Source organism: Chaetodon auriga, chromosome 8 (genome assembly GCF_051107435.1).
Source record: "Chaetodon auriga isolate fChaAug3 chromosome 8, fChaAug3.hap1, whole genome shotgun sequence".
NCBI lineage: Eukaryota > Metazoa > Chordata > Actinopteri > Chaetodontiformes > Chaetodontidae > Chaetodon > Chaetodon auriga.
This window is the reverse complement of record NC_135081.1, coordinates 17,224,990-17,246,537: the sequence shown is the minus strand read 5'-3', so window position 1 is coordinate 17,246,537 and position 21,548 is coordinate 17,224,990. Positions and strand designations below refer to the sequence as shown.

The following is a 21,548-nucleotide window of genomic DNA, read 5'->3' as shown; positions in this document are numbered from 1 at the left end:
CCTGCAATTGTTTGCCCCCCATCTTCAACAGACCTCTAATGTTGCCCTACCTGTCTATTTCTACAATCATGTCCCTCGGTCTTCTCACTGAAGCTACTACAGCCATATTTTCAACGTTTTCCTTGCAGTTTACATTTATCTGACGCTTTCCTTTTCTCGAATGTTGCATTGGTACTTTTGTGGCCTAGACTTAAATCAAGCGTTCACCTTATTTCTTGATTCCGTGAAAATATTCAATCAAGTCCAACTCTTTCTCAACGTGCAATACTTGGTACCAATGGGCTGTGGCCCATATCATCTCTTTTTAGATCAAGCAATATTATATTGAGAACATTTGTGTATTGTTGAGATCCCTTTCGTGAATAGCTATGGAACTATGACAATAAATAAGTCACGACCTTTATTGTTGCATGTGGAGCATAAATTAACTACTTCATGTGATGATCGGGGCACAGTAAGTCACTTGTCAGCACATGAAATTTGCTGTATGATCCGACTCAGACTCTCATCTGTTTATTCAGTAGTCACAATTGAATGCGGTTTTGTTTACTTAAGCTTTGCTGTTGTATTGTCATTTATTGTCCACTCTGTTTCCTCGCTTATTTTGGAACAAGGGTGCGAAACTTTTAGTTTTATCTGTATGTTTATTCAGTAAATCGCTATTGCGGTGCGCTCCGGGGTTCGCGCCAGCAATGTTCCCACATCATGTGATGTTGTTAGACACAGCAGCCACAGCCAGAGACACACTGAGAGGATCAATGTGTGTAATAAAAGGTATTCCAAAAACATGTTCGTCATCTTAAAGGCAGATCAGGTTGTCACTGGTACAGTAACTTACAGACTGATCAAGTTAAGACTATCTGTCGTTGGGGTTTCGCGATCATTTGTGTTCTCGGTCTCTCCTCCAACTGTTGGCTAACTATGTGAGCTCATGCTAGCTCGATAGTACCAGCGATCACCCAGGCTGAAGCTGGGGCGCATCAGCACGGAGACTCTGAGCCGACGATCATTTCCGACAGCTCCGTATGGATTTGACGTCGGCATAGATTGTTGCTTGATGTTTTACAAAGGGCCGATTAAAGGTGATTTCGAAGATGGGGGAACCTTGTGACCTTAAGCACTTCGTAAAGTGAGTACCCCGTGAACCGCTGTTTTTTGTTTTTTATTTTTTTTTTTTCTGAACGTCACGTTATTTGTGGTTTAACCATCCTACTACACACAAGTAAGACAAAACATCATTAGCTAGCATGCTAGTAAAGCCGGGTGCAGAGACTTGAGAATACGGGTCCATTAGATCCTAAAATGGGAACTTTCTGCTTGTTCGTTGAATTAGAAAAGCAACAAGCGCCCAACTAGTCGAAAAACTTACTTTACTATGACTTTAAACATTTGTGACAGATCAAAGATCTAAAAGTAATCCATAACAACAGTAACGTTAGCCTAGTGGCTGCGAGTTAGAGTGCGAGAGTTAGCCACCGCAACTAGCTTTAGCTGCTGATGCTAGTAGAGTTCCTTGACTAGCCTACTTCGTTTACAGAAACAAATGTGATTGTCTGCGCCTGCTACCTTGCCGATAAACCGCTTAAACGCCACACGTATCCTATTCCCAAGCATGTAATGGCTGGCTGGTCAATATTAACAACATTAATTAACGTTATACAGGGCACAACACGAGCTAACGCTATCTTTAAAGATGGCCCACGGAAGCTCTCTGTTCATGTTAGCTTAGCTGGTTGTGATATTTTTGTAAACCACCGTCGCAGTCGAATAGCTAAGTCAACGCTGCTTTGCCTGCCAGCTTGCTACTTATAAGCACAGTGTAGTGTGACTAGTTAGCAAATCTTGACAACATATTTCACTAAATTAATAGGTTTGCCACACACCCCCTGCTCGTTTTCATAGTGGGTAGAATCACCCTTTGAAAGGCCATGACTTGGCTGCAGCCAGTCCTCCCGCTCAGGCCATGTTTTAATTAGTTTCCTCATTTGCTTCAAACCAGTCACCGTTTGTTTTCATGAGTGTCCATGTGTTCTTTGACATCAATCCTTATTCTGCAGACACCCTTTGTTTTCTGTAGGCCATCTGCTTGCACTGTACATGTCCAGTAATGAGATGCATGTTCTCTACTCGCCCTGCACCCATGTTTTTCATCTATCTACGACCATGATAGTACTATTCACAAACCATAGGTGGATGTAAGCTTTTATTTTTGTTGTTGCTGTGATGCAGCCTGAGTGACAGCAGTAGAGATTAACTGTCCACCAAGTTGAGAAAGGGGGAAATCCTTGTCTCATAAATATTAAGATGTGCAACTGGATTCTCTGCCACATTGCAGCCATAGATAACAGGATTCTTAGGAAGCGTTACTTGTAGAAGTCGTTAATACTACAACGATTGAAAGCATGTCACACTGTGTACTTTTTGACGTTGTGTACACATGGAAGATATGTTTTGCACAAGTCTGACACACTACTAAACGCTATGTATAGTATGTCAAACAAAAAAAAGTTGCATTTGCATTTTTCCGCAACTTCCAACAGATGTCAGTGATGTAGAAATTCTAATAGTTATTGACAGAGTAGCTGTAAGCACTTGAGGACAAACAAAATTCAGTTCATTGCAACCCTATCTCTCTTTTTGTCAGGTGTGGCGTCACTTTGGAGGGCTCATTTCTCTGATTTGGATTATACTTGGCCAGCAGCCTCTTCAGGCCTTCTAATCCTAGACGAGTTTCTCAATGGACACTCTTCTCAAGTCAGAGATCAGGTATTAGACAGCACAAAATGCAACTCACAGTGTATGTTGTTTAGAGTAGTTTGATATGAATTTGGAAAGCATTTTATTATGGTCGCCTTGTATTTTGCTTTGGATGCAGACCTTTCAGTCATCTATATACTGATAAATCGTCTTGATTTCAAGGGCATCCTAAACCCAAGGCCTTGTCATTATTTTTACACTGATAGTTATTTGATATTTAAAAATACAAGACTATCCTCTGCAAAAAAGTCTTTGGCTCTTTTTTTAAATTGATAACTGATAGCATGTTGTCTTTGTTACCTATTTATATTGTTATTTGTGACTGCCCTGTGTATAGAAAGGTTGTGTTTTGTGCTGTGTAGCCACAGATGGAGTATACAGTAAATAAAAAGTCAAAATGCATACTTTAATTCATTAGTAGGAAAGAGGGACATATCATTTCAGGTTCAGTGATTAGGTGTCAGTTATTTTTATGTCACCATATAGAAACAATAGATGACCACAGTGCTTGGTATTGAATATTATGTTCAGTTATGCTCTCAGTGTTTTAGATTTATTAGCTTGAAGCCTGAAAGTCATGCATCACTGTTGTACATTCCTGTACTTTGTGTAAAATATTGTCACAGCATCAAGTTAAAATGGTAAAATTCTTGGTCTAGTAGGTCCAGTTCATTAATCATTTTCTTGTAAGATGCTTGTAATAGCCTTTTGTATATAACAGAATGTCACTGCAGAAGTGTCTCATTTTGAAGGTCATAGAGAAAAAGGAGAAAATGAAATCCTAGTGGATTAAATGACCCAATTGTTGCCTGCACCCATATTGAGCCTACCCTAAGGAAAACACACACACACACACACACACACACACACACACACACACACACACACACACTCTGTAATAGGACAAGAGGAGGTTCAACATCCAAATTATTCACTTTTTTTACATATTAAATACTTATATCAGCGAGTTGGTTAGGTTATTAGTCGGTTAGGTTATTTCCACCCTTATTCAAAGGACCCTCATATATCATCTAAATATACTCTGCATTTTGTTTGTAGTTTGTTTTTTGTGTGTATGTGTGTACTGTAAAGTCTGCTGACTTAGATTTACGTTTAGTAATAAATATGAATGAGATTGTTGTGACAGTAATCACTACAAAATCACTTAAATGGTTAAACTCATCATCATCATCACCTTAACAGATTTTTTTTTCAGTATTTTCTTTCAAGAGTGATAAAACACAAACTCAGAAAACCTCTGTTGCATAACAAGGGAAAGGCTCAAGTCTGTAACACTTACCTTTGGCTGCAATCAGCAGTGATATCGCAAACTTACTGTAACATGGCAAACGTAAACATAAAGTCTGACTGGACCAGAGACAGTCCAGCGTGTCATACAGCTCATTTTTAGTCGGTTTGTTTTGTTTCTCAGTGTGATGTTGACAGGGTTTTATCATGGGAAAAAGTGAAGCACACCATCTTAGTAGGATATGAAATGCACAGATGTCTTGCAAGCTAGGCTACTGCTGTGGAGTCCATCTCATCGGACATATATTTTACTGTTTTACAAAAGTTTAGAGTTCTCTGTCTCTGCATCCTGGCTCACTGTTTAGCACAGTAGCCTCAAAATAAGAGACAGGTCCTGGGGTTAAATAACTGTCCTGACCATCTTCTGTGTTGCTCACATGGCCTTTTCATGTTTACATAGGGGTGTACCAATTTTCTTCTACACCAAAGTCATGCTACAGCTATTGTTTTTGGAGTTGTTTGAGTCCTCAGATATGATTTAAAAGAGAAAACTGAAAATATATAATCAATAATGTCAAATAATGTTTGTCTGTTGATTACCTCAATATGTTTGGAATGTTTAATGTTAAGTGCACAACTTCATCTTTGGTTTTATCAGCATGTCCCCAAAAGCAATTGCCGTCAATAGTTGAATGAAATATTTAAGACCATCAGCACCATGCTGAGTATTTAGGCGCCGTTAAGCAACCAACACCATAATATTGATACATTTTGGTGGAGGATTCTGGTTTTATCTTCCACCATCCTCAGCCAACGTAAGTTCATAATGAACAGTACAATATCTCTGTTTAGATAAATAGACTATTTTTGATGCATTTTGTTTTCAAGTTACTATGGCCACCTACTTTTGTCATTCAGCTATTTCATTGGTTAGTTCTCTGTGTAAAATCTGCGAAAATCAGTATCTGTGCAATCAATAGCCCAGTGAACCTGACAGCCACACAAGTGCTTCCTGTCATTTACCTGCCATTCAAATCCATTACCCCCCGTCACTGTCTGTTTCTTCGACACTGCCCTACGTTTAGCTTGTAGTTTGGACACATGGTACGAGCTGAGTTGGAATCTATCTGAGGAGTAATGTTGCATGTCAACCATCCACTATTTGTAACTGATAAAAATAGTTTAGATGAAATGGTTCAGATGAAATTCAAAAATGCATTCCAGATATGATTATTTTTGATAGTATAACAGGCCTGTTGCATGATGAGGCAAAACAGAGTCACAGAAGCAGGCAGTGGAAAGAGCACACCTAACACTGTTGTAGCTTGATTTAAAGATATTTTGCTTCAAAGGCATTAATAGTTATGAGCACACGTGTTCACATCCCACAAGGTTACTGTGAAAATGTTGGTTTCATATATCCCTCCTTATTATCTAAAATTGTTATATATATAGTATGGCAAGAACTATGCAAATTGATTTCTGTCTTTCCTCTTTTTTTTTGTTGTTGCCGCGGTGTTCATATGTAACCACAGAGAGGAGGGGAGTGGTGCCTCGGTAAGTACTAATTTCAGTTGAATGAGTGTAAATATTGTCTTTTCATGCCTATTCATGCTGTTTGTGTGCTTTCTATTAACCATTGTCACCCCATGTCTAATTTCATGATTTCCGAGATACCCAGGTAACAGCTTCTTTTGTGTTCTCTCCTTTATTGTAGCTTAAGGTAGAGGGTCTATCCAAGGCAGCTCTAATCAAGAGCCTGTCTCCCAGAGTTATGCTATCCAACCATCTCCTGCCTAAAGGGACCAAGATGAAGGTCAACCTGGAGGATCAGGGTCGTCAGAAAGTGTCCTTCAGCTTCGCACAGACCAAGAAGCCACTGCAGAGCCTCTTCTTCATCCCTGCCAGCTCTGACAAGTCTGTCACTGAATCTCTCCCGGCCTTGTCACAGTCAACCTTAGACAAAGGAGGTCAGAATACAGACAGCAAAACTGAGCAAAAGCAGACACCCATGGTGCCAACATCAACAGCAGAGACACATTCTCAAACACCAGTCTTCTCTGCCACTAAACTGAAAACTGACTTAGCAAAGAAGCATTTCAAGAAGCAAATTTTGAGTGTCTCTGTGACTGAAGAGAAACCAACATCTGTTGTGCCGGAGGAGCCGCACTCTCCTGAATTACAGGTTCTGCAGAAATCAGAAAGTGTAACTGAATTCCCAATACCCCAGCCTCAGAATGTCGTCAGTGTCTGCCTCTCTGAGAATGCCCACATTGAGGCCTTGGAGACAAGGGTAACCCGTAGCCTCAAGAAGCCAGCTGCTTCCTCTGGAAAAGATGGAGAGAGTTCCAGTAGTGCTGAGCAGGACAGTAAGATATACAAAAGGAAAACCAGGTCCCAGTCTGATAATGCTCCCCCTGGCTCAGAATCTGATGGAGATTCAGTCCAAATGTCTTCCAGTCACAAATCAGTTGACTCCAAAAGTAAAACAAACTCTGACAGCAGAAGCAAAGAGGTAAAAAAGTCTTCCTGTGGTTCACATGTGGAGGAAAAGGAAAAAAGTTTCTCAAAGCGGTCAGAGAATCATGAAAGGTCTTCTAGTTACTCCAAAACAGACCGTGATTCTAGACACACATCTTCACGCTCATCTCGATCAGACAAAGATCGCAGAAGAACCAGATCCAGATCACGGTCTAGATCGAGAGGGTCTAGAACAAGTTCATCTCACTCCAGATCAGAGAGATCCCGAGGTGACAGAGGATCACGCTCTGAAAGGTCATACTATCATGATTCTGATCGGAGATCACATAGGAGTTCTCCACGCAGAGAGAGGAGACGTTCTCGTTCTCGCACTGATAGAACTCGGGACAGTTCTGACTCTGAGGATGACCACAGAAAGACAAGGACAAGGACAAGTGACTCCAGCAGATCGTCTGCTCATTCAAGCTCACATAAAGAGTCAAAATCATCCTCCTACTCAAAATCTGAGAAAGCCTCCAAACCTGCAGATTCTCCTCACTCCTCAGAATTGGATAAAAGAACGCAATCGTCAAAGTTTGAAAGGACTTCAAAGCGACTATCAGACTCTGATTCCCAGCGTAAGTGCTCTCCTGATCAGGACTCCAGTTACCGTAAATCTAGCTCCCATCACAAGTCAGAGACCAACAGCAAATCCTCTTCTTCCAGTATGCATACCCACCCTCAGACATATGAAAAACGGCAAAAAAGCAGCTCTAGTGACTCTGAGGCCGATCATAAAGGAATATCACAAGCCTCTGACAAGGAGGAGAACTGTAAAAACCCCCACAGGAAAACCAGTAGGCCAGACTCAAAGCAGTTGACCCCTTCTAGATCTTCTGTGAAAACTACTGGACATGATAGACAATCAAATGACATATTTCACAACCCTGGCAAAGTTCCACCTTGTGCAAACACCACAGAAATGTGTTCTCAGAGTGAAAAGGAAAAATCTGATTCCCAACCAGGTGGAAATGAACACAGTAATCAGGATTTTAAGGAGATGGTCGCATGCACTGATCAGAGTTTGCAAGAATCTGCATCCAAGAGAAAAGAAGCTAATTCAGGTCTTGAAGTTGAGAATGAAAATGTCTCAGCTATAACCTCAAATGAAAGCCTAAGGCATTTAAATGCCGCCCTGGAAAACTTGACCAATGTGAAGGATAGCATTTCTTCTAATAACCGACCACATGTGAACTCAGATGCAGCTGTTTTAAAGTCATGCAGTAGTAAAGATAGTATAGTGTGCAGCCAGGACAAGAAAGTTGTCGACTGTTCACCAGGACCAAAGTCCTTACTTGATACATCAGATCCAACTGTTACACATGATGTCCAGCAGAACACTAAACCAGAGACTGTTGAGGTGAATATGGTTTCAGCGGTCAGCAAGCAGGTTGACACAAGTGTACTACTCACATCTGATTCATCAGGTCTTGAATCTGAGAATCAGCTGACACTTGAACAGCAAAATATGGATACTGTTAAAAAGAGCAGCAGTACTACCAAAAAGTCCCGATGGGATATTGTTGGGCAGGACACCCCAGAGAGTGATAATTCACAGAAGATACTTTGTGCAGAGAGTAAGCCCACTGTTAAAAAAGTGATCTCTGTCAAAAAGATTGAGTTTTCTAAAGAAAATAGCCAACAAGACTCTGACATTAAAGATACTGTTCAGCAAGAAGCTGAAACACATTCCAAACTGGTGAAGCAGATTGAGATCCCTAAGCAAGAAGTCAGCTCAGACAGTACATCCACGACCGATACATACAAAGACCAAAGTGAGCCTTTACAAGAAAGCACCAGCGTTGACCACTGTGACTTAAAACTGAGCATATCTCAGAAAACAAACACAGATGAGCCTTTGCACATAAATGATACATCCCAGGATGGCAAAGCTGCAAAGATGCAGACTTGGAATGGCGATGAATCCAAGGACAGTGCACACAAGAGCAAATTGAGTAAGAGAAGTGCACTAAATCAGGAAGCATTAGGAGGGCAAAGTGAGGTCAGTGATAGTGACAACTCGGAGTATGACTCTGATTGCGGCGAGGCTATAAAGCGATTACACTCTGTGGTTGTGGTGCCAAAGAATTCTTCCCTAACAATGGATACACAGGACACAGGAGCTTTGCCGTGCACTCTGATGAATAGATCAGAACTGCAGAATGCTAATTTAGCAGCTGATGTGAATATCAGTGAAGTCCCAAAACAAAGGCAGGGGAGTCCTTCCACTGCGTTTGTAGAGACCAGTGGTCCATGTGGTGGTGTGAATGATTCGCTCAATAACAGTATGCTGTGTCAATCCCAGAGTAATATGATTGACAGCACCAGTCACTCAGAGGGCTCCAGCTCCATCAGTGCCCAGCCTTACATGGCTGGTCATATCAGTGCCCATGGAAGTGCCACAGATCTTCCCCACAGCCTTGATAATTCCAGACAATGTGAGCAAGGGCACAAACAGCATAATGTTAGCAGCAGAGGTGAAAGGATGCACTCCCATTACCGACATGATGATTTCTCCAGTGCTGACAATATCAGTGACAACGTTGGATTCAGCCTGGGTTGGGATTTTTCGCAACCAGAACAGCCCAGTAGTACATACCAGCAGCCTGATAGCAGTCATGGGCCACAGTTAATGAACACTAAACTAGCAGGAACCTCTCCCAAGGAACAGGAGCACAAACAGAGTAATGCCTCGTGGAACCACCAATCCTCTGACATGCAGATCAGCAGAAAAACCTACCTCCATGTGCATGAACATTATCAGGATCCTGCAGGTGAAATCCATCCTGACTCCCTAACTAATGACCATGACGACTACAGTGGGGATAAACCTTCTAATCTTCATAAAACAGCTGTTGAATGCAGTGGCAATAACACTCCTGGGTCATCAAGCTTTGTACAAGGTCATGAAATAAGCAGCAACAGCAGGGGCTCTGCTGTTCCTGACCCCCCTAGAGAAGACAATTTTAGACCCCACAGAGGCCGAGGCCCTCCAAAGAAAAGGCGCCCTGAGATTGAGTCAGATTCAGACAATGAGGCAGAAGCTGGGCCTGCAAGCAAGAGGGACCGCCTAGGAGATACTGATGTCCCCAAGGAAAGTCATGTCAAAGCTGAGTTGCACCGTCCGTCACTCACTCTGCAGGACTTTCAAGATGCCAATAAATGGAAAGAGTCATCCAAGTCAAAGAAGATGCCCCCTTACTTTGACTTGATAGAGGAGAACCTCTACCTGACGGAGAGGTAAGGTGTTGTCCAACCTGATTAACGACTAACATTTCAGTAATTTCAGGCTTGAGCTTTGAACATATTCTGTTCTTTGCAGAAAGAAGAGCAAATCGCATCGAGATATCAAGAGAATGCAATGTGAGTGCCCAGTGCTGCCCAGAGAGGAGCGTGCAAAGGGAGTATTAGCGTGTGGGGAAGACTGTTTAAACCGGTTGCTGATGATTGAGTGGTAAGTTGATTAGTACAGATAAAGCTGGTGACAGCATGTAAGAACTCAGTGTTTTTAAGTTAACATTTTGCAGGTTTCCTAGGAAAACCTGGAAATACATGAAATACTTTTAGTGTTGAAAGGATTGTACAATTGACAGAGAAAGACAGATGCTATCCATACTGTAGACAAATACTGTTCTTATACTGTTTATCTCTTTTTTGACACCCTGACAAATTGTAATTGACGCTTTAACAATAGGAAATCTAGTAACATGATGCACCTAATCAGAGCTGGCTGAGAGTCATTATGAATCATGCTGTCCCAACTCAACAACAAAGTCAAGCCAGTAAAAAATATGGCGTTTTGCCATCAAATATGTGTAGGAGCATGTTGAAATACATATGTTAACTAAAGAATATGATTGATCTTATCTCTTTTCTTTCTTTTTTTTTTAAAGCTCCTCGCGGTGCCTGAATGGAGTCTACTGTTCTAATCGACGCTTTCAGATGAAGCAACATGCAGACTTTGATGTTATCCTCACAGAAGACAAGGGCTGGGGACTGCGGGCAGCTAAAGACTTGGCACCGTAAGCCTCTTAAAAGCTTTCGGTTTAACATGTTTTTCAAGTATTTATCAAGAAAGGATTCACAAACTAGGTAGTTATTTTGTGGCCAAAACTATGGGCCATTTAAACAGGTTGATGCCTAAGCTTCTGCAATTAGAACAAATCAATGCTAAGGTTTGTAAGACTTGCAAAAAGCTAATATGCCGCTGGAATTTAACCTTTGTTTGGCATTTAATTAATGTTCTTAAATGTTAAGGGGTGAAAAAAGAGACATGTTGATTGTTAAACTTTTTTTTTATTGCTATCTCAGGAACACCTTTGTACTGGAATACTGTGGGGAGGTATTGGACCACAAGGAGTTCAAAACGAGGGTGAAAGAATATGCTCGCAATAAGAACATCCACTACTACTTCATGTCTCTAAAGAATAATGAGGTGAGTGACATTGCAATTAATGGTAATATTTCAACTGCAATCTGGTTTGATGAGTTGGATAAAGTGGCTGACAGAAATACTTGATATTACATTATGTCTCTTCAGATTATTGATGCAACACTGAAGGGCAATTGCTCTCGGTTTATGAACCATAGCTGCGAACCCAACTGTGAAACTCAAAAGGTAAAGTGGCAAAAGAAAGCACTTGAATAATACTCTTTCAGGTTGATTTGAAAGCTGACGTCCCTGAAATTGGTTTTTATTTCATTCCAGTGGACTGTCAATGGCCAGCTTAGAGTTGGGTTCTTTACCACCAAGGCTGTCACTGCAGGAACTGAACTGACGTTTGATTACCAGTTCCAGAGATACGGGTACGGTTCTATACAGTTATTATTTTTCACCACACCTGTGTTTTGTGCCGTTTGTGAAAATGTTTTTGTTGCATGCAACATAAAAATAGATACATTCACGTAGATATGGTCATAAAGAGTGGTTACTTAAACTTCTTTCCCCGTTGCTTTGTCTTTTTCTACAGCAAAGAAGCACAGAAATGTTTCTGTGGCGCACCCAGCTGCAGAGGTTTTCTTGGTGGGGAGAACAGAGTTAGTGTTCGGGCAGCTGGAGGCAAGATGAAGAAAGACCGCAGTCGAAAGAGCGCACTCACCACGGTCAGTCATATTTCACAGTGTGTCTTGGTTTTGCACCCGGCTGCCGGGAATGTTAATGTGGTTACAATTCCACATGAGAGTCACAACCACAATAACTTGATAAATTAACTTAAATTAAGTCTAACTTTGAGCCCAAATTGGCATGCTCCAATTTTTGATTGTTGTTTTCACCATTGTGATGTTAGCTCTGTGTTGTATGTAACGGGCTAAAATGTCTACACCAATTTTTCCCAAGAAAAATGTGGCATTTTTGATGATGAGATCATGTCGTACTTCCTCAGGTTGATGAAGAGCTGGAGGCGTTATTGGAGAATGGAGAAGGCCTGTATGATGAGAAACAGGTGGTGTCTCTCTGCAGACTCATGGTCCGAGTTGAAACCATGGAGCAGAAACTCATCTGCCTCAAGCTCATACAAGTATGACCTGAGCGGCGGATGCCTTGTTTATATTGTTGACATTTGTTATTATCATTTGCATTATGTAACACTGTATGTTTGTGTTGCACAGGATACTCAGAATCCCTCATGCCTGAAGCAGTTCCTGGACCATCATGGATTGTCTTTGCTGTGGATTTTCATGGTGGAGCTCTCTGAAGCTAAAGGCAACAGTGCCAATAATATCAAACTGCAGTTAGAGGTGACACATGCAATTGACTGTGCATTAAAACATTCATAATGTTGTCAAATTCAACAGATGTAAGTGGAGCCTGTATGTTCATTTACGTGCCATTGGCTGTTTAATCACTGATATTCCATATTTCTGTTGACAGATTATGAAGACCTTGGCTGTGCTACCTATCTCTACTAAAAACATGTTGGAGGAGAGCAGAGTCCTGACCTTCATTCAGCGATGGGCTCAGACAAAAACTCTCCCTCAGCCTGTTGAGATGGATGGCTACTCCAGTGAGAACACCTCCCGAGCTCAGACACCCCTCAACACTCCCGATGGTTCCTCCACCAAACTGGGACCAGAATTGGACGGTGACGCCTCCAAACCTGCTGTTTACCGCCGCCTTAAAATCATCAGTGAAAACAGCCTGGACAGTGCACTCTCTGATGCTAGCAAAGCATCTGATGGGAAGGAGGAAGAGGAGGAGGATGATGAGGAGGAAGAAGAGGAATCCTCAAATGCAGGACTTTCTGATGGCAAACAGTTGAAGGCAGACCCAGTGTGTGAAGCAGAAGATCCAACAAAAGTAACAACGGAAGAGTTGGTGAACGAGGAGAAACAGGAAGAGACTGAGATGAATTCAAGCAGTCAACACCAACCTCAAACTGAGGAGGAAAAAGAAAAAATGGAGTTGAATTTGGAGAAGGAAATTGAGATGAAAGAGGACACAAGTGAGGGTCAGACAGATGACCTTGAGGGGCCAAAAGACCATAGTGAAGAACAAGAGAGTAGGGAGGAGCAGACCAGTCAGACAGTGACAGAAAAGGCTGAACTTGAAGGAGACCAACTCACCGATAAAGCTCTCGAGCCAGAGAGTCAGTCCATCCAAACGGATGTTGCTGATCTTCCACCTGAGCAGCCTTCAGACAATGTGGAAGGCCAGGCAGAGATGCAAGAGGCAGAGAAACCTCCTGCTGGCAGTGAGGCGCAACCTGGTGAATCTACCACTGATACTGCTCCAAGCTCTGAGAACCCAGAGGCCAGTATGCCCTCTGAGGTCATAGCGACCCCTGTGGACCCATCGCTTATAGGAACTCCATCTCAGGATGAAGAGGAAGGTGTCTCAGATGTGGAGAGTGAGAGGAGTCAGGAGCCCCAACTCAGTGCTTTGGACATTAGTGGCATGGCTGCCAGGCTTCTAGAAAGCTGGAAGGATCTGAAGGTAAGCTTAAAGGCAGACAATGTCAAACACACACCAAAATGTACATGTTTGTAAATAATGTTTGCATGCTGTTGTCTTCTTTGAAATCAAAGTTGTGCTTGTCCTTTCAGGAGGTGTACAGAATACCAAAGAAGAGTCAGGTGGAAAAGGAAGCAAATGGTAAGTTTAGTCCAATGCTGATTTTTGGCCTAGAATTTTTCCCCATATGATTTTGACTAATTACATTGTCTCACAGATCGCAGCCGAGATCGAGACACAGCTTTGACGCCACGCACCACGTCTGGTAGCCGAGAACGTGAGAGGGAGCGAGAGAAGGAGAGGGAACGCGACAGAGACCGAGATTATGACAGAGACAGGGATCGAGACTGGGACAGGGACAGGGACAGGGACAGAGACAGAGATCGTGACCGGGAACGTGATCGAATCTCTGACAAAACTCCACGCAGCACCGAGAGACGGAGGAGACGCTCCGCTTCGCCACCCTCATCCTATGAAAGGACCACCAGGCGCACAGAGGAACGGTGAGTAAATTCTTGTGATTGGGAGAGCGTTGTGGAGAGTGTCCTCCAAGCATAGTGTGATGTATGTGTAGCTGTATATCATGGTGAAATTTTAGCGTTCAACTGTGGTCTTGTTCTTTGGATTTTTAAGGTTTGACCCATCTAACAGCAGCAAGACTCCAAGGGGAGGGGTTGGCAAGGAGCGCAACAAGCTGTCCACGGAGGAGCGCAGAAAGCTGTTTGAGCAGGAGGTTGCTCAACGTGAAGCTCAGAAACAACAACAGCTTCAGCAGCAGCAGCAGCAGCAGCTTCAGACGATGTCTTATGACCCTGCTCTGGCCTATGCCTCCAGTCCTGGTTTCATCACCTACCCTCCTGGATATCCCATCCAGACCTTTGTGGATCCCTCCAACCCCAACGCAGGCAAAGTACTGCTACCTACTCCTTCTGTTGAACCCACCCGGACCTATGAACAGACGCCCCCCCAGCGTCTTATCTCGGACCTGGGACTGACCTCTCCATCCTCTACTTCCCAGGCCACTCCAGTCTCTAATCTCTCTCAGCACATCAACACCACCAACCTCGCCACTGGAAACCCTCAGCAGTATGCGCAGCCAACTGTAGCACCCCAGGACGCAGGCGTAGCTGTCCTCTCTGTACCAGCCCAGACGGCCCCTCAGGTGCAGGGCCAGCAGAGCTACACCACTCTCTGGGATCCCACTACTCAGCAGGCAGTGACTGTACAGACACAGCCTCCGCAGCAGTATGCCACAGCCCCAGCACAGGCGCAGACACAGACGGCCATCTATTACCAGGGCCAGCCATGTCAAACCATCTACAGCATCCCCACAGCCTACCCTCAAGCCAACACTCCCGTTATACAGGTAGCGTGCTCCGTGTCTGCATCTTGATATCCTCTGGTGATTTTACTCTGCTTAAATTTTCTAATTGCTCTCTAGGGTATACAGTGTTGAAAAGCAAAAATAAATATTTTTGCCATTATTGTGGAAACCCTTTTATATTAAGTAACAACTTTGTGATTGGGCTAGATATGTTACTGTAATCGTCCAGTTAACATGAAACTGCACTCCTTATTTTGTACTGTACATTTGATAGACTTTCAAAGCTTTTAACAGAAGCTGTCCTGCAGCAGAAGAAGTGAATACGATGGGAAAAAGGAATATGTCATCTCAACTCAACAGTCATAGCACTGCATTTGCTTGTGCATTGCTACTAAATCTTAATCAGCATTTGTATGAAATCATTACTGAACATTAAAACAGAATGCAGCACGCGCTCAACACATGATAATCGATGTCTGAATGTATAGAGCTTATACTGTATAAAACATGGATGTAGTCTCCATGATGTCACCCACAGGTTTCTGAAGAGCCATTGTGAAGCTCATTGGTAGTGGCTCCGGCCGGCATGCTCTCGGCAGTGCCTGACTCTGCCTAATTTCCAGCTAATCCAAAAATGGGCAAAGAGGCGGAGCGTGGGTGGGGCCTGAGATGGACCAAATGAAGCCTGGTTGCTGAACCCTACTAGCTAGCTGTCACTCAAAGAAGCCATGCCCATAAATTATGCAATACTTGAAACTTATAATTTAAGCAAGTGAGATATATAAAAGTTCACCCCCTCATACAGTTGTCACAAGTGGGAAATTAAGAAATTGGGAAAAATAACATTCTGTCTATTTCTGCTGTAATATTGGGGTCATGTTGGCTTCCTGTTTCAGCCCTGGAGGTTGCCACTTTGTCTAGAGAAACTGTCTGATCTGATTGTACTTTGTGCTTCTGAAGGCGTACACTGAACCCACAGCCAGCTACCTACATGGCCAGCCTGTGTATCCTGGTCATCAGCAGGGAGTGGTGGTGCAGCAGGGAGGCACAGTCACCACCATTGTTACATCCCAAACTGTCCAACAGGTAACGCATACACACTCTCTCAAGTTTCTAAAGCACGTGGTATACAGAGAAGATTGGACCTAATCCATCCAATCCTAAAATGATGTGTTCACTTGAAACAGGATGATGGGGCAAGACAAAACACACTGACATATAATTCATAAGGAAAGGAAGGCAGTGTGATCTGAAAGGAGGGGCAGAAGGGGTGGATTCCTTAAACATTTGTGATCATTTCATTGGATGATTCTTGAGCAGCATGAGTTCCCATTAAAGATTAATTTTCTTGAAGGATGCAACAATTTGTCTGGAAATTGGAGTCACCACTTTTGAGGATCTTTGAGACTCATAAATCTACATTATGTTGCATGTGATTCTGAGGTAACCCTTTGTCTCAAAGTGGCCACAAGGGGGCAGTATACATCTAAACTATGCAGCTCTTCAGAGCAACAGCATGTGGATTCAAGACCTGTCTCAAATAAGGACAAAGTGCCTTTCAAGATGTGACTGAAGTTAAAACAAATAAAGGAAATGGCTCATTTCTAAATAAGACTCTAATCTCTGAATCATGTGTGATTGTAACTACAGTTGTCATCAAAAATGTGAATCAGGTTCTTTCTCCTGGCAAAATCCAAATGAAATTTGAGGGTGAATATAATGAATTTTCTGCTACTTTCTTCTTATTCTCATCTTCAGGAAATGATTGTACCCAACAATGTGATAGACCTGCCTCCTCCCTCTCCCCCCAAACCCAAAACTATCGTCCTACCTCCCAACTGGAAAGTGGCGCGGGACCCTGAAGGCAAGATCTATTACTACCACATAGTCACAAGGTTAGTATTACTGTGTGTGTGTGTGTGTTTGTGTGTGTGTGTGTGTGTGTGTGTGTGTGTGTGTGTGTGTGTGTGTGTGAAGTGTGCATGTGCGCCTCTAGAATCGACATGCACGCGTTTCTATCTCACATTACTTTTCTCCGTGCATCAGACAAACACAGTGGGACCCTCCAACCTGGGAAGGAAGTAGCGACAACACTAGTGTGGACCATGAATCAGAGATGGACCTGGGAACACCCACCTATGATGAGAATCCTTCCAAGGTGAGCTTTTCGCTGTGATCGTTTTCACAGCGTCTTATGAAATGTAAAGTATGTGTTGTAGTTGTGATGAGGAATGAGGAAGCATCCTCTTCACTTTTTCATTTGGTTCCCAGAAAGTTTGCGCCTGGATGCAAAACATGATTATAGTGTTTGTTCCTTGAGGTAATTGAAGATGCTGTACTGGTGATTGCTTTCAGCTGTGTCTCAAGGGGGAAAAAAAAAAAAAAGAAAAAGGCACAACGCTATATTCATTGAGAGTTATGACCTCGCCAGTGACTCCACCTTGTAAAATGGCTTCATCAGAATCTACATGGAGACACTGAAGAGAGAATCCACTCACCCCACCCCCTGCTCAGCTGTCTGTCCCCAAGCCTCAAGGCCGTGAGGGGAGGGGTGGCTCAGCTCATCTCTTCTTCCTCTGCCTCGTTTGTTTTCCCTCTCTTCATTTTTATCCTGACTTTGAGGGTAATAGAAACCATCTGGGTGACCCAACATTAATTTGTTTGCGGTTTCTTGTACTAAAGTCCAACTTAGCGCGCGCCCCTTTTGTCTCTTTTAAAAAGATGCAACAGAGTTGGAGAAAAAAAAAAGCATCAAAAACTGAGATGGCAAGATCCATGTCTGTCATGCAAGGTTTCCCGCCAAGAACAGCTACAAGGTCATGGACCATTTCCCAGCATGTGTTTAGACAGTGGTGGCGTCCACGTCCAGTGCTCGAAACTGTGACACATGCTCTGCACTTGCAAAGCGTCCGATTTCACTGTTTCTGGATTCCTGGCCCTGGCACTGTGTGTGAGTGTGTGCGTGTGAATCTTATTTGCTTGCTTTTGATCCTCACCACTTTGTTGTGGGTCTATGCACTCAGCTGTTGCCTGCTTGCCTTTGCTGTTGAAGGCCGGGGCCGGAGAGGCAGCATCCTGGCAGGATATCCCTGCTTTGTGTCAAATAGCTGGTGAGCAGGTGCTGTTTGATGCCCCACTGACCTTGATAGCTACTGTTTTGCAGCCAGTTGCCACGTTTGATGGAGATGATGCACAGGTGGGGCATCAGTTGTGATTTTAATTGTAGAAAACTGGTGCACTGGTTAATATCAGTATGACTTGGTAATACTGTCTTCCATTATAGCTAAAAAAAAAAAAAAGTCTGACAAACAGATGAAAGAAGTAGAATTGGATGAGGGATAGTTTGGGACAAATTCCTCTTGCAAAGCCAAGAGGTTGAATGTGAAGCAAGTTCTGTTTGTTTGCTAACATGTATTTTAATTGTATCATCCATCTCTTATATTGCATTGTTACAGTTCTCCACAAAAACAGCTGAAGCAGACACATCCAGCGAACTGGCTAAAAAGAGTAAAGAGACGTTTCGCAAAGAGGTGAGCCAGAGTTTCTGTAAACAATCTTTGCAGCAGTGCTATTTGATCCAGCTGTTTACCTTTTTCCAAACCTCTACACCTTTACCTACGTGGAAGTAAATGCCTTCTAGCCATCCATGATGGTTTTCATTTATTGTGTGTGTGTGTGTTATTACTCAGATGTCCCAGTTCATAGTGCAATGTCTAAATCCTTATCGGAAGCCAGACTGCAAACTTGGACGCATCAGCAACACAGAAGATTTCAAACACCTGGCCAGAAAGGTAAGGCTGAACAAACAAGATGTTGAGCCTCCATCAGTGCTGAGAAGCTTTGAGCCTTTCCTTGGCCTCCACAGAGTCAGAGCACAATGAAAGCATTGGTCAGCTTTTTCACTTGAAAGGAAAAGTTTTTAAACCAGAACAAAATAGTTGAGCTCTCACGATTTCTGTCTCCAGCCAGATGTTTTTGTATTGTCCCTCAGGAAGAGACTAAGAACACATTGTACATGTAAACTATTATCTCCCTCTCTTTTGTTTTACTCATTCCTTTCTAAAAGCTCTTTTCAACCAGCGTTTCTTCAAAGGGCAGCATTGTGTTTTTCCATAGTCGCCGGTGGGTCCGTGGATTGTGTATGTAGGGAGTGGTTTGCGCTGAGTGCCACTCGGACATACCAGGACTCTGAGGACATGGGCACAATAAACAGAAAGACGAGTTGGGCTTTACTCATTTAGAGATTGTGTTTTATTGTCTTAAATTATAAAGGGCAAAGTCACTAAAAGAGAATTAACCATCCTACCACTCCACCACAACTTACATATACATTGTAATTATATAATTTACTGCAGTCTGGTGACAAGAAACATGTCTAACTCTGTCTTCATCTCTGCCCATTCTTCTAGCTAACTCACGGAGTCATGAATAAAGAGTTGAAAGCTTGCAACAATCCTGAGGACCTTGAGTGTAACGAGAATGTGAAGCACAAGACCAAGGAGTACATCAAGAAGTACATGCAGAGGTTCGGCTCTGTGTACAGGCCCAAGGAGGACACGGAGGTGTACTAGCCTCAGGGGCCACAGATGTAACACTTGCTCTGCGCGAAAAACAGGAGAAGCACAGATTTGCCTTTCCATTCACTCCTTCATGTATGTACTGGCCAGCCTGAACCGTGAAGTAGTTCCTTGCGCCTATTTATGACTAAGAATTGCACTGGTGCCCAAGAAGCTCTCCAGGCCCCGTGGATCGTGGAGGAGCCCCATTCTAGAGACTGTCGGAGACTAGAGGGTCGCTGAACAAGCCCGAACTCCAGGTGCAGTGGGTGCAGTGTTCTTGATGGATGACACTGGGGGTGCTACAGAGACTGTTTTCACTGACTGTTTGATTTTAAGCTTCTTCTTCTTTTTTTTTTTTTTTTCTTTTTTTTTCCATTTGTTGCTCTTAAATGTTCCAGAGATGATCACCTCAATTCCACTTTTTAAACTCTTCGAGCCCTGAATGAGGATTACTCAGTGGAATCAGCTTTTGGTATCTTATTTATCAAAGTTTCTTTGTTACTTTCCACTGTTCAGAATGGATAAATGACAGAACAGTCCAGTCCTCCCTCCCCCCTCCTCCACTTCCTTTTTCTTGTGCACGCTTCAACCCCCTGCCACTGACTGTATCTGGTGCTGCTTTTAACTGGGCTGTGGAGGTCCAAGCTTCCACTCCTCAAACCCTGCCTTCTTAACCACAAGACTCTGGAGCCTCTGTTGTTTTATGAATGCATGATGTAGGCTGAGGTCAGCGTGGTATCCTTATGGAAATTCCTACGTTTTCCATGTCTCCTGCTTCAAGTAATACGGCCTCACCGGGATGAGCTTTTACTCACAATACACTTAGGGATCAGCCAATAACCAGCAGGTTGGCAGTGGGGTTAGTGATCAATATTTCCATCTCTTTTATCAATTTATGTATAATAACGGGAGCAGGGTTTGAATGCTATGTTTGATGTGCTGTTTAGCTGTGTATCAGTTTTTCCCCATTTACTGCCCAACCCCTCCCACGGCTTGTTCTGCCCTGTTTCCTCATCTTGCAGGAATATGGCTGAAAATGAAGTTTGTAGCATTGCATTTTTAACAGGTTCTAAACATCTTGTGTGTTCTGTTTATTTTGGTCATGTGTACGTCCCAGTGAGACGGTAGAGACACTTAGGCTGGCCTTGCTCCACAAACTGTCGTTCAATAATTTCCGAGATTTTTATGGTTGTCGAGGTAGTTTCGTTAGCATAGTTTGTCGAAAGGCTGTTGCATTAAAAGGTTCCAACATATGTACATTGCTTTATATGTGAATATATTGAATAATAGTTTGGGGAATGTTAAAATAAGCAGACACTTTGTAAAAGGACTATCATTTCATTATTGAAAGTGTAAATATTGTGTAAAATTACCAAAGCTGTATGCAGGAGAGTAGGGTCAGGGAGCACAGTGAGCCCACCCATCCTCACCAGCTCAGCCCTCCTGATGCAGTCCCCTCATCAGTCTGTCAAACTTAGGACCCTGCTGACTCACAGCCCTCTATTTTATTTCAGTGGTGGGGGAGATTTTCATGCGTTTTTTTGTTTTGTTTTTGTTATTATTTTTCTATGTACAAAGTAAGTAACCCTACTGTAAGTATTGTGTAAGCACATTGTCATACCGAGTGTACAAACATTTTAAAATATAATAAACTTTTTTGTAAAATGATGTCCGTCTCCCTGCTGTGCAGTTGAATTGGATTCACTCGGCGTCAGTTACACAGACGCGAACAGATCGAAGCGGCGTGAGTGAGCTCTGTTCCGTGATTAACTGCTGAGTGCACACCCAATCCCGTTTTAGATTGGCTCCCTCCTCTAATAAGGGGTGCACATGGCATGAATGCCACTCCAGCACAGATGCACGGTGTCTAGCCAGATGTTTGGCCCCAGTAAAGGGAATCAAAGTGATCGACTGCCTTCATTAGAGACGTTCAGTGTGCTCTAAACATGGAAACCCGTGACGAGTGGAGAGAGGCGCTGCTGTGCTTCCCCTCTCTCCTCTGTCCCAACCCCCCTCCAAGTGTATGCACATTCCGCAGCCCCATGCCTGTGTGCTCCAGACCGCAGTTAAGCAGTCCCGTCTGGAGTGTGTGACGGCATGTAACACTGCCCTAGGCCAAGCTAGATGCCTGCTCCCACTTAGAACTGAATGCAAAGAGATCATTAACAGATTTGAGTTCAGTGCAGAG

The 21,548-nt window shown here is 43.1% G+C and overlaps 1 protein-coding gene across 3 annotated transcripts; it reads left to right on the top strand.

The window, feature by feature from the left end:
- Positions 1–705: 705 nt before the first annotated feature.
- Positions 706–21,028, top strand: setd2 (SET domain containing 2, histone lysine methyltransferase). 3 transcript variants are annotated; one of them, XM_076736908.1, is made up of 22 exons: positions 706–1,129; positions 2,645–2,766; positions 5,541–5,562; positions 5,723–9,765; positions 9,848–9,979; positions 10,419–10,547; positions 10,837–10,960; positions 11,066–11,143; positions 11,234–11,331; positions 11,496–11,628; positions 11,910–12,044; positions 12,136–12,264; positions 12,398–13,459; positions 13,570–13,618; positions 13,695–13,980; positions 14,111–14,843; positions 15,762–15,887; positions 16,560–16,696; positions 16,848–16,959; positions 18,257–18,331; positions 18,491–18,592; positions 19,211–21,028. In XM_076736908.1, the coding sequence occupies exons 2-22, from the start codon at positions 2,738–2,740 to the stop codon at positions 19,370–19,372; spliced, it is 7,896 nt and encodes a 2,631-aa protein (XP_076593023.1). In that variant the 5' UTR covers positions 706–1,129; positions 2,645–2,737; the 3' UTR covers positions 19,373–21,028. The 3 variants fall into 3 exon arrangements, with proteins under 3 accessions (XP_076593023.1, XP_076593024.1, XP_076593022.1); XM_076736909.1 differs by lacking the exon at positions 2,645–2,766 and having other exon boundaries at positions 1,015–1,129; positions 14,111–14,387; positions 14,496–14,843; XM_076736907.1 differs by lacking the exon at positions 2,645–2,766 and having other exon boundaries at positions 1,015–1,129.
- Positions 21,029–21,548: the final 520 nt, after the last annotated feature.